We start from the raw sequence: 13,049 nt of genomic DNA, 5'->3' as shown, positions 1-13,049 counted from the left end.
CTTAGTTTAAAAGTTCAATTAACTTAGACCTTCTAACCCCACAAACAGCCAAGAGAACCATTTTGTTCCTCATTTCTAAGAACTTTAAAAGTACATCAATCTCAATTTTAACCAAATTCAGAAACATTATGCTGCACGCAATCCTTTAGTGCAGATGAGTTCGCAGTCAGCTAGAGAACACTGGGGAAGAGAAAGAGGGAACAGAGGGGAATTAAATGAGCGTTATAATAGCCAAATCTCACTGGATAAGGGCAAGTAGAAAGTAGAAAGTCAATGCCAGTTTGAGAAAAAGTGCGGAAACAAATTCAAACGGTTAAGCAAGAAATGGAATTTTCATGGGGATAAAACAAAGTAACTTTTCAAATGCAAATTGGGTATAGTTACTGAAACCAAATATCACATTCAGGCAATCTAGGAAGCTAAAAAATAGCCAAATAGGTACATGATTCATGGGTAACTACACTGCCCATTACATTTTATGCAAAACTAAAACCAACAAACTGAAAAAAAAATGCTGATTTGTATAATACCTCAGTGCTTGAGAACGAGAAGCCAAGATGGGAATCACATGTAGCTTTGTGCCATCATAGCTATATAAAGCATGACAACGCAAGGCCTGAATCCTCATCAACTTACGAAGCTCTTTAATAGGAGGAACCTGGAAAAAGAAAACATAGTTCATTAATTAGAGCCCAAAACTGCTGATGTATTAAACAATGACAAGATAATCCAAGAAATTCACACCAGTGCAGGGTTCTTCACTTTAAATGCATGACAATAGTTAGAAGACCTTTCATCATCTTCAACAACTGCTTGTTCCTCATTTGCACCATTCTTGTCAATGATAGAAGCAGCCCAACGAGCCAAAGTTTTCCTTAATCCATCTCCACCCCATCTATACTCAATCTGTGAATGATAATCCAAATCAAGCTCAAAAGGTAAATCAGAGGAGTTAACAGAGTCCTCTGAATATGAAAGTGGGTAATAGAGATCGCTGCCACTGTTGCAAATGAAAGCATCAAAATCACTAGCAGCTATTCCTTCAGCCATAAGAAGGGAATAAATCTCTGAAATTGTTAACGCTGTTGATAGTACAAACCCAATAGATCCAGCCATCCTGTCCTGCCGCACAGCCTCAAATATCTTGAGAAAAATTTCAATAATATTGGTCTCAGAATCAAAATCAACAGCAATGACAAAAATGTGTTTCCTCCTCCTCAATGCAGGTAACTTACTAGCCCCGCAGCTCAGATCATGTTTCTCACCAGATCCAGCCTTTTGAGTTACCTTGCTAACTCCCCTGGACAATTTTAAGAGTGCCTTCTCCAACTTGTTTTTTCTATCAGCAAAGCTTTCTTCAGAATCCAAAGCATCCAGGTTACCATTGTCTTCAGCTTTGTCGCCTTCTAATGAAAGCTTTAGATTCAGTGATATATCCTGAATATCCCGTAAAGAATCACCTGGAGATTCTGAGTCTGAGTTTTCAAGCACATCCTCACTCCTTTTCCATTGAGGATGCCTTGGCTTGCAAGTAGCTATTCGAGACAAATATGTCTTGCAATGCTCAGGCCAAGAGAAAAAATGGATGTTTTTTAATCCATTTTGTCGACACCGAGCCCAAAGTTGCTTATCAGAAACAAGCTTGTAAAGCGCAGCAGAAATACTGTCCTGATCATGTGGATCAACTAATACTCCATTATCTAGCACCTGAATCAAGACATGAGTAAGCAATTGATAGAGCAGTGTAAAAGGTATTCTTATCGAAGAACATGTAAGATCAGATAGCTTTTTAAACATCCATTGAAAGTTGTGATGGAATGACACGAACCCGAATAATATCCACCGGTCCTCCATTTTTCGTGGCTACAATAGGCAGACCATGAGCCGCAGCCTGCCCAAGTGATAACAGTGTTACTAAGATTTCCTCCATTAAAACCTAGGAAAAAAAGAGAAAAAAAAAAAAGCTTTCTTCCACAGAAGGACAAATAAAAAAGTATAGGCACTAACCTCTATTAATGTGAGTCCAAATGGTTCAATGAAGGCAGGATTAATGAAAACGCCCTGCAAAAAATATAAAATACAGATTAAAATGACATTGATGCTGTGTCTGTTTGCCTGACAAACCCTAGCACAAAAGTATGAGTAATATAAAAGTTGGTACCATCAAAGAATTAATAATAATATATTTTATTTTTACCATCGTATTAGTAAAAAAGAAGTTGATGAGATTTCAAAAAGAACCAAAGATAAAAAATCAGTAGAACCTGATGATATCCCAGTTGAAGTGTGAAAATATTTAGGAGATTTGGGATTTTCTTGGCTTACTAGTCTCTATAATGTTATTTTAAAAACTAAAAAGATGCTTGAAGAGTGGAGGAAGAGTATTTTGATCCTCATTTTTAAGAATAAAGGGGATGTACAAGAGTATGCAAATTATAAAGGAAATAAGTTGATCTGCATATTTTAAAATTATGGGAGAGGGTAATTAAACATGGGTTAAGATGTGATACAAAGATTTTTCATAATCATTTTGGATTTATGTCGGGCAAGTCTACTATAGAAGCTATACATGAGAGGTTTGATGGAGAAGTACAGAAAAAATGAGAATCTATATATCAATTTTTATTGACTTAGAAAAAACTTATGATAAGGTGTTTTAAGAGAAGTCCTTTGGAGAGTTCTAGAGAATAAAGGTGTTGATATGAATTATATTCAAGTCACTACAGATATGTCTATTAGAGTTGGTACGTGTGCCCGAACAGAAGGAGGATTTACCAAGTATTTTCCTATTTCAGTTGTATTACATTAGGGATCGGTTTTAAACCGTATCTTTTTTCTTTAGTTATGGATGCTCTTATTGGACATTTACTGTAGGATGTACCTTGGTGTATGCTTTTCCCTGATGATATCCTTCTTGTGGATAAGGCTAGTCTTGTGGATAAGGTTCTTGTGGATAAGGCTAGAGAAAGAGTTCAGAAAAAACTTGAATTATAGAGGTCTACATTGAAGTCTAAGGACCTTCGTTTGAGAAGAACTAAAACTGGATGCATGGAATGTAATTTTAGTAATAGTAGCTCCCGTGGCAGAGTTATAACTATGAGTGATCAAATCATTAAAAGGTGTACATTTTAGATATCTCGGGTTTATTGTTCAAAGTGATGGTGATATAGATGAGGATGTTCTTAGTAGAATTCAAGTTGGTTCGTTGAAGTGGAGGAATGTTTCGGGTCTATTGTGTGATAGAGAAGTACTGCTTAAACTAAAACTAAAATTTTATAAGGTAGTAGTAAGACCTGCAGTGCTCTATGACGCAGAATGTTGGCCTTTAAAAGAGAAGCATAAAACAAAGTTAAGTGTTGTTAAGATGTAAATGCTTAGGTGGATGAGTGGCTTGACACTTAGAGGTAAAATGCAAAATGAATATATTTGTGATAAGGTTTGTGTAGATATAGTGGCGAACAAGATTAGAGAGAGTTGTCTTAGATGGTTTGGGCATATTAAACGTCGACCACATAATGATCCGGTTAGGAGAGTATATCTTTTAGCTTCGACTGATTTTTAGAAAGGTAGAGGTAAACCTAAAAAGACTGGGGGCATATCTTATAAAAAATGATCTTAATATATTAGAATTACATGAAAATATGACATTCAATAGGACAATGGAGAAAATAGATTCATGTAGCCGACCCCACTCAGTGGGATAATAGCTTATTGTTGTTGTTGTTGTTCTTGTCGTTGTATTGTATTATGTTTACTTGTAACCAAATGATTTATGTTAGCAGTTGATTTTGCAAAGCATACATGTGCCAAAAGGTATACAGGTATGAAAGATTTGGGTGGTATAAATGTCAAAACAATATTTTAGTGTTAGATAAGTAAATACATAGCAATCGGGTAATATGTATGTACATGCCCCTTTTTTTCACTCACCTACTTCTGGTGCTTATGTTAAACAGCAATAGTTGGATGTAGTCTCTAAGGGTTTTAAAGTTTCAATGTAGTAGAGTTTGCCGAGTGGCGGCTTTAAAGCACTGTAAATGAGACTGTAAATGAATGTAGCATATATGAGTTGTCATCTTGTATCTTGAAACGTATATGAGTTTGCCTTACAGAGCTGCCAATTCTTTCATTACTTTTCTCATAAATATTAAAGTTTGAGTGTTAGATATGAAATACATAGGAATTGTGTCGTGTACACCTGTAAATGTCCCTTCTTTTCACATAGCTTTGGGTTGTTTTTAACTTTTTTATGTGGCAATGGGCAGAAATGCCACGTATTTTTGCTATTATTATTTTAAATCGCATTGTAGTTTCTTGTACTTCTTCTTTCACCAAAAAAAAGAACACCGCATATTCAAATTTTCAGCACTGCATGTTATAGGTGATTGAACAATTTTTACTACTGCAGTGCATTCGGTCATAATTAGATAAAGTGGTCAACATAAAAGTTATAGAGAAAGTCATTAGCTTTCCAACAAGGTAAATCTCATCCAATTTGGTTGAATAACGAGTAAACTATGTTCAAAATAGTAAGACGTGATCTAATTTTCAGCAAATCATATTGTTGTCTATTGAACAGTTTCAAAAACTGCTTTTTATCCCATGATACCCAACATAAGCGTCCAACATAAAATTTGTAAGGAATTTCGTTAGGTTTCTAATGAGACTAAATTCATTCAGACGAAGAACGAATGAGTTAAGTGCAAAATAGTGTGACGCAGTCTAATTTTCAGCACTTTATAATATTGGTGTTAGAACATTTTCAAAAACTGCAATGCATCCTGTCAATAACTAGCTGAAGTGGTTAACATACATATTGTAGAGAATTTTCATAGCTGTCCAATGAGACTGAGTTGCGTGTGAAATAGTGTGGTGTGATATAATTTTCAGCAATTCATACTATTGCTGATTGAAAATGTTCAAAAACTGCAGCACATACAATCATGTATAGCCGAAATGGTCAGCTCAAAAGCTGTAGAAAATTTCATTAGCTTTCCAACGAGATGAATTCCATCCAATGAAGTCGACGTGCATGTTAGTTATCACTCAATATTATTGGCACTTCCCATGAGTCCTTTATCTCTCTTCCGTGCAATGATGGCAACACTAACATCTATTGCTATTAGTTTTCTTTGCGAGTTTTTGCTGGGCGTTGATAGCTCCTTTTGTGTATGTGGTATTTTCCTGTCATTGGTGGATTGGTTTGGTTCTTACCCATCGGTGCTTCAAATTTATGGATCCTTTTTATTTTCAGCCATACGCGCGCGCTCACACACAAAAAAATTAATCGTTTCATTGGTGTTATGTTGTGCGAGCCAACACAATGGTCATTTTTTTCTAAATTGCTCATTTTTTAGAGGTTGTCATTTAAATTTGGTTTTCTCATGTTTTGTATTTGTGGTTTGATGCTTTGTTATAATTTTTCATTTGTTTTGGGCCGTGGGATGAGAAAAATGGTATCAGAGAACGCTAGTATGAATCGGGCTCTTTATATAACACAACATTATAACTTTTAACTTAATTTGATTATAAGATATTGTATAAATAATTGAGTATTTGAATATTAAATAGATAAATTGAAAAAATTATATGATATATAAATAATAAACAAAAAATATATATACATATTTATATTTTACTTTACAAACAACCAAACAACCCCTTAAATATTTATAATACACTCCTTTTACTTTACTCTGTATAAACCTAACCAAACAGAAAAAAATAATTCTCATGCATTTACTTTAAATGCAACCAAACAACTCGCGTGAATTCAAAATAAATTGTATTTCATTCAGACTGCATCTCTTGTTCAGCAAACCAAACAACACCTTAGAAAGGCTTGAATATATTTTCTTTGGGATATCACAATTCTCTTCTTGGATATGGTCACATCCATGCCCTAAAACCAACTCATAGCTCCTAGATCTTGATTTCAAATTTGGTGAAAATTCCTTAATCTTCTCAATATCATCACCTGTCAAAGGTCATATCATCTATATAGACAGTGAATATAATTTTTTACCTTTATGTTTATGCTTTATAAATAGTGAACGATCAGTTTGTCTAAGTGTACCCATTAGATTTCATAATATTGGCAAAATTGTCAAACCAAGCCTGTGAAGATTGTTTGAGACCATAAAGTGATGTTCCTAGTTTATAAACAAGATATTTATTTAAGTCATTTTTCAACCCTGATGGGATCTCCATACACAGTTCTTCATCAAGATCTTCATTTAGAAAAAGCACTCTTAATATCAAGTTGATGCAACTCCAACTCTTTGCTCACTGTCAGGGAAAGAACTCTTGCATTATTTCGTTTTGCCATTAGTGTAAAAGTCTCTTGATAGTATATCATATATGACTGAGTGAAACCTTAGGCCGCCAACCTAGCCTTGAACCTCTCATGCTCCCATTTGCTTTGTCCTTGACATTGAACACCCATTTGCATCCAAAAGGTCTTTTATTTGAAAGAAGCTTTGTCAAAGTTTCATTTGTCATTTGGTTCAAGTGTTTGGATCCCTTCTTCGATTATCTTTTCTTCATTCTGGACTTTGAAGTCCTTTAAGAATAGACTTGGGTATTTGCAAACTATCAAGAAGAATAGACTTGGGTATTTGCAAACTATCAAGATTAAATAAAAAACTTTATAATGTGATGATAACTTCCAATAGGCAAAATACTCCTAGAAATGATAATTTGTGCAACTTTTCTTGTCTTCTCCACTAGATTCTACTTCCCTCGAAGCTTCAAAGATATGTTGATTCAAGTTTGATTGTGAACAGTTATTTGGTTGCCTGTTATTTTGATTCCACTAAATGGATTTCTTTCTTTTAATGTACACATAAAATTCCTTGTGCATTTTCTTGTTGCAAATCTCAGGTTGGATATCCTTAAGTGCTGGAACTTGGGAGGCATGATGGTTAGAGGGAAAAAGAATAGGTTGTGATGACTCTAATTCAGTGCGAATATCCAGAATAGTGTCTCAGATCTGATATTCACACAAACTCTTCTAAATTTAAAGTTTGGGATAGTAGGATAGTTTTTTACAGGACGTAACATCCATGAAATTATAGTATTTTTTAGTAATGGGAAAATAGGACGTGCACTCCCATTTGTTAGAAGTATAACCACGGAAGATACATTTGATGGTTTTTAGGTCGAGCTTTGAGCGGCTTGGTTGGTGACTTTGAACAAAAGAGACAATCAAATATTTTTAAAGAAATATTGGATGAGAAAGCTCTAACATGAGGGTATGTTCCCATCAAAACATGGGGAGGGGCTTTGAATCCAAGGACCCTGTTAGGCATTTTATTAATGAGATAGGGGGTTGGGAGCAATGCATCTCCCCAGATAAATTTAGGGACATTGTGACAAAGCATTATAGACCTAAAAGCTTCGAGGAAATGTGTATTTTTCCTCTCATATATCACATTTTTTGCAGCCTCAACACAGGAACTCACATGAATGATATCATTCTTTGCAAGGTTAAGTCCAATGATTGAGTTTAAATTATTCTTTTGCATTATCAATTTTGAGAATTTGAATTTTGGATCAGAACTGAATGTAAATTATGTCATGAAATGACTGAAAGATTTGTAAAGCTTTAGATTTCTCTTTCACGAGAAATATCGAACTAGCTCTAATGTAATCATCAATGAAGGAGACAAACCATGAGCTCATTAATGATTTTCAATTTTGATAATCTCCAAATGTCATTGTGAATGATAGAGAAAAGATATAAGGATTTGTGCTGAGACAGAATATATACATGATGAGTATGCTTAGCGATAGGTTTCACACTGATAAAATTATCTTTTTATTAATAAAAGGGGTACAACTTTGCAGCAAAAAAAAGTTCAGATGACCTAGATGGCAATGTCAAAAGAAAACTAGACTTTCAATAGACTCATACACAACAAACTTGGGATCATGAAAAGATAATAGTGGAGAAGACACTTGTGTGTTAAAAGAATAACTCTTCTTGAGAAAATATAAATATTGATGCAATTCAGCACTGTCAAAAATATTCCCCGAATTCACCACCTGAAATTCACAAAGTTAAAATAGAATTTAATCACAGTTTTGATCATGGGTAAACTTACAAATTGAAAGTAAACTGTAATCTAATTCGGGAACATATAACATAAAAGAAAGTTGAATATCTTTGGAGACACTTACTTCTCGTTTTCTAAGAATCCTGAAGTGGATCCATCGGCAAGTCTAACAAATTTGAAGGTGGTGATTTCTTGGTAATTAATGAGAGCATGAATATCTCCAGTCACGAGATTAGAAACACCTTGATGCAAGGCTTAGAAACATAAGGGAGAGGGTTGAACCAGCTAGGCTTGGCTGAACCAATTTAGCCAAAGTGATGGGGGAGTTGGCCCACCCTTTTCCGAACTAGGGTTGTCGCCTGTAGGGAGGATCTTCCGCCTCCTAGTTATTTTCTGTTATAAATATATTATTTTCTATTTTAGGATTTAATTTTTTGCTTTAGAATTTTCTGTTGCAGGTATATTTTCCCCTGCGAGGGTTGTATCCAAGGATAGGTGGTGCTTCGGTTGTACCATGCTTCGAGGCCGTGGCTACCTATGCATGTCTCCTTCCTTCTCCCCTTGCCTATTGGTTGCCACCCCACCCTGCGCACCCACCATAGCTACTGTAACTTCCTGCAACAGATTTGCTTGTTGGCCACCCCTTTCCTGCCCCCTCGCCTGCTCGCTACCGCTTCTCCTAAAACACCGCATGCTTGTTGCCACCTTCCAAATCGGGTTTGTTTCTAAACCCCCCCCCCCCCTTCGTACCCCGTCTGGTTGCAGCCACCAATCCTACACCTTTCATACCTATCGCCACTTTCCCTCCTCATCCTAGTGGGATGTTTTATTTTTGTCATTGTTTTATTATTGCAAGTATCGTCGATTGTAACCCTATTTGCTTTTGTGTAATAAAATTTGTTTTTCCTATTGGATTTTATGGTTAACTCTGATATCAATTGGTATTAGAGCTAGCCTAACCCTAATCCTATCATTGGGTTTCCTAGCCAAAAAGAAATACAGTGAGAGATGTGTCGACTTCAACATAAACTTGCAGAGATTGAAGATGAAATCAAAGGGGAAATTACCCTCTCGATAGGGATGTCTAAAGTCGACGAGGACATTAACCCTTTCCATACGGAGGACTTCAGGGATGACGAAAAGAGGCCCCAACAATTCGGAATTTATTATCAAAAGAGGTCAAGATAGGATACAACGTATGAGGGACACAGAGATTTCAGAATAAAAGTGGATCTACCGGAGTTCGATGGAGCTATGGATCTAGATGATCTTATTAAATGGCTAAAGTCAGTTAAGAGATTTTTTTATTACAAAGAAGTGGCAGAGGATTAAAGGGTTATAAAAAAGGAAATATTTGGTGGAAAATTTACAAAGGAAGAGAAAGAGGGGGCGGTGACAAGATTACCAAAAAGGAAAAGATGAGGAAAGAGATACAGAGAAAATACTTACCACTTCATAACCGTCAAGATATATTTCTAAGACTTCATCACCTATAGCAGAGAGACATATCAGTGGAAGAGTTTGTGGCACAATTTGACCAAGTGTAGATGAAGTATGAGTTGGTCAAGCCAGAGGAACATACCATAACCCATTATCTAGAGAACCTGAAGCCCGCTATAAACAATGTTGTACAATTGCGGTCTTATTGGTTATTGGGAGATGTCCAGACATTAACTTTGAAAGTGGAAAAACGACAGAAATAAAACAGACAACCACCTCCTTCATACAACCACCTACAATTGTCGCTACCAACAAGGGTACACAGGGAGAAAGTGGGAAGATCGAGCAGGGAAGCGTCAAGACAAATCTGAGTGGAAAGAAACCTGAAAAGTGCAACTCACGTAGTACAGTGTCTGTCAGAAGATGTTTTAGATGCTACAACTACGGACACATAGCCTTCAGCTGTCCTACGAGCCGAGTTGTTTCATCACGGAGTAGGACATTGTCAAGGAGGTGAAAGAAGAGGGAGCAGAGGAGGATCTGGAGGAGGAACTTCAGCTCCAGAGAGATGGACAGATGCTAGTTATGAGTTTGAGTGGGAGAAGGATCATTTTTGGTCGAGGCATAGTATTTTTCACACCAATTTTACAGTGAAGGGAAAATATTATGGTCTAATTATTGATGGTGAGAGCTGCGAGAATGTAGTATCCACTTTGATGGTGAAGAAACAGGGGTTGGCCACACAGAAGCACCCTCAATCCTACTCTTCTACCTGGTTTAAAGGGGAAAATGAGATACGCGTGGATCAACAAAGCTTGGTTGAGTTCTCCATTGAAGATCAGTTACAGGAGCAAGTGTGGTGCGACGTGATCCCTATGGGCACTTGTCATATTCTGTTGGGGAGGCTATGGCAGTTCAACCACAAGACCAAACACAACAACTTCATAAATATTTATTTAATTAAAAAAGGTGTGAGATGCATCGTGCTTTTACCTGTCAAGGACACGAGGGGAGTAGACATTGTAGAGAAGAGGGTAGTCCCGAGAGCTACCTTCATACAGTCAATTCGAGAGGCTACAGTGGCAATGACTTTGGTCCTACTAGAGAGAATTGAGGAGGAGGTTGAGATACTGGTGCCTATACAGCCACTGCTAGGGGCCTCCAAGATGAAATGACAGACAGTCTTCTAGAGAGATTGTCGCCATTAAAACATAGTCAACACGCTATAGATCTCATAACCAGATCGGTGTTGCCAAATGGTCTACACAGAGAATGAGGTCGACAGAGTACGAGTTATAGCGACAGATACAGGATCTCGTCGCGAGATGATTGACTAGAGAGAGTACCAGCCCGTGTGTCATCCCCGCCCTAATGGTACCCAAGAAGACGGATTATGAAGGATGTGAATTGAAAGTCGAACCATCAACAAGATACTATCAAATAACGATTCATAGTACCTAGCCCAGATAATCTTTTGGATTAGTTGCACAGAGCCATTATTTTTCCATGATCGACTTACGCAACGGGTACTACCAGATCTGGCTGAGGCCATGGAATGAGTGGAAGGAACCTTTCAAGACAAGGGACGGATTATACAAGTGGATAATCATACTTTTCAGATTGTCTAATGTGCCTAACACATTCATAATGTTCATGAATAAAGTGTTTCGCGCTCACATATAGAAATTTGTAGTGGTGTACTTCGATGATATTCCGGTATACAACCGATCTGAGGAGAAGCACTTAGAGAACCTGTGGACGGCCTTCGAGGTAATACAATCATAAAAGTTGTATGCCTATTCAAAGAAGTGTCACTTCCTGACATTACTGTTGATCTCATTTTAATGAGATCTGGTTTCCCTGCTAAAACTTAGGATCTAATCATAGGACTTTCCTTTTGACTATCCTAGAAGACAAGTGATGGGACCCACCTCACTTAAAAATTATAGCCACCTCTTGACATTTTTGTGAAGTCTCGCATGGGTGGTCTCAAACCCTCAACACACTTGATTGAGAGGATTAGACCAACATGATGAAAATCAAAGAGAGTTCTACAGGATCATGAGGCACTAGGAAAACCAATTATGGCTCGGCTATTCACACTCCCATACCTCACCCTACACATCATTACAAGCACTCATATAATCACTTCACATCACCATACCTCACACTCCACCACCTTCACAACTCTAATCCATCCAAAATCCAAAATTGTCGAAGTCCTGAAAAAATTCCCCAAGATTACCAAAAATACCCAAATTGCCCAATTTCCACCTAAATCCACCTCAAATCCACCAAAATTGCCAAAGCCACCAAATTCACTCCAAATCCACCATAATTCAAAATTAAATCTAATCTCACCCAATTTCAAGCCGAAGACCAAAATTGCCAAAAAGTCAAATTCAAATTCATCCCAAGCCCACTTTAAACCCAAAATCCATAATAATTAAATCCACATGCCAAATCCAATGTCACCAAGTCTATGCACAAAATTTCATCATGATAATTTCTAAACTCCACTAAGCCCATGATTAATTCAAAATGGCATCAAATCCATGTCCAAAACCAAGCCCAAAACCAACCTTTCATTACTCATCCTAAAAGTCCACCAAACCAAGTCCACACTTCAATTTGAAGTAAAAGCCCACATGACAAAATCAACCTCCCACATCAAATTTAATGGAACCTATGGTGAAGATTTTCATAATTAATTTGGCTAAATTTAGAATTCATGAAAATATTTTCAAGAGCTTGGAATTTTCGTCCTTCCTCTTTGGTGCAAGCTATGTAGGGCATGCCTGCGCCGTAGGCAAGCCATATGGCTTCACCCAAGCCATATGGAAGCCATGAAGCCATGCATAAGCCTCATGTGAGCCACCATGCCACTTATAACAAAAGGATGACCTTCTTTTAAGATCCCTTAAAAAACACCTAACCACTCTCATGCTTAACTTAAACCCATGATTAAGCCCTAAACCCCATGATTGGGAATTGTCCAACCAAGCTCCCATGCTGACCATCAGACCTAGCCACCTTGGGAGTGACCAAAGCCCATTCCATGAACCTAACCCAAGTTAAACCCAAAAGTGAGCCAACCCCCAATCCACTTCAATCCAACCCTTGAACACATAGCACCACACAATTGACTTCACCAATCTCTACCCCTGACCTCCCATGGCCAGATGGTGACCACCCATGCCCTGGCCGGCCACCATGGCCGACGGCAAGCCCAAACCCAAAAGCCACCCATGGAGGAAAACCCAAAATTCAACCCATCCTACTTGGCGCACCTCCATTGGACCTTTGCCCCTGTCTTCCCTCCACCTAACTGCCACATGGCACCCTCTGGCTTGGCCAATTGAAGCCTCTAGCCATTGACCCCCCCCCCCCCCCCCCTGCGGCTAAAACAGGAGACGTGCACAAACCTTGAGGAAGATCTGTCAAAATTATTCCAAACCCTTCCTACACCTACACGAAGTTCATCTCCGTCATTACTAAGCCATCAAACCATCCACAACCCTAATTTCCCCACTGAAATATAGGGCAATTTCT

General features: G+C 37.6%; 1 protein-coding gene across 1 annotated transcript in view; it reads right to left on the bottom strand.

Annotated features, from left to right (window-relative positions):
• The window catches only part of LOC110031244 (probable sucrose-phosphate synthase 1), a 38,316-nt gene that overhangs the window by 8,998 nt on the left and 16,269 nt on the right, over positions 1–13,049 (bottom strand). Inside the window, exons 9-12 of the mRNA XM_020734358.1 lie at positions 2,008–2,061; positions 1,829–1,891; positions 745–1,707; positions 531–658 (exon numbers count right to left, since the gene is read on the bottom strand). Coding sequence (XP_020590017.1) covers positions 531–658; positions 745–1,707; positions 1,829–1,891; positions 2,008–2,061 — 1,208 coding nt within the window. The remainder of the gene's footprint in view (positions 1–530; positions 659–744; positions 1,708–1,828; positions 1,892–2,007; positions 2,062–13,049) is intronic.

The sequence above is a fragment of the Phalaenopsis equestris genome, unplaced genomic scaffold (genome assembly GCF_001263595.1).
Source record: "Phalaenopsis equestris unplaced genomic scaffold, ASM126359v1 Scaffold000796, whole genome shotgun sequence".
Lineage (NCBI taxonomy): Eukaryota > Viridiplantae > Streptophyta > Magnoliopsida > Asparagales > Orchidaceae > Phalaenopsis > Phalaenopsis equestris.
This window is presented reverse-complemented; position numbering and strand designations above follow the sequence as displayed.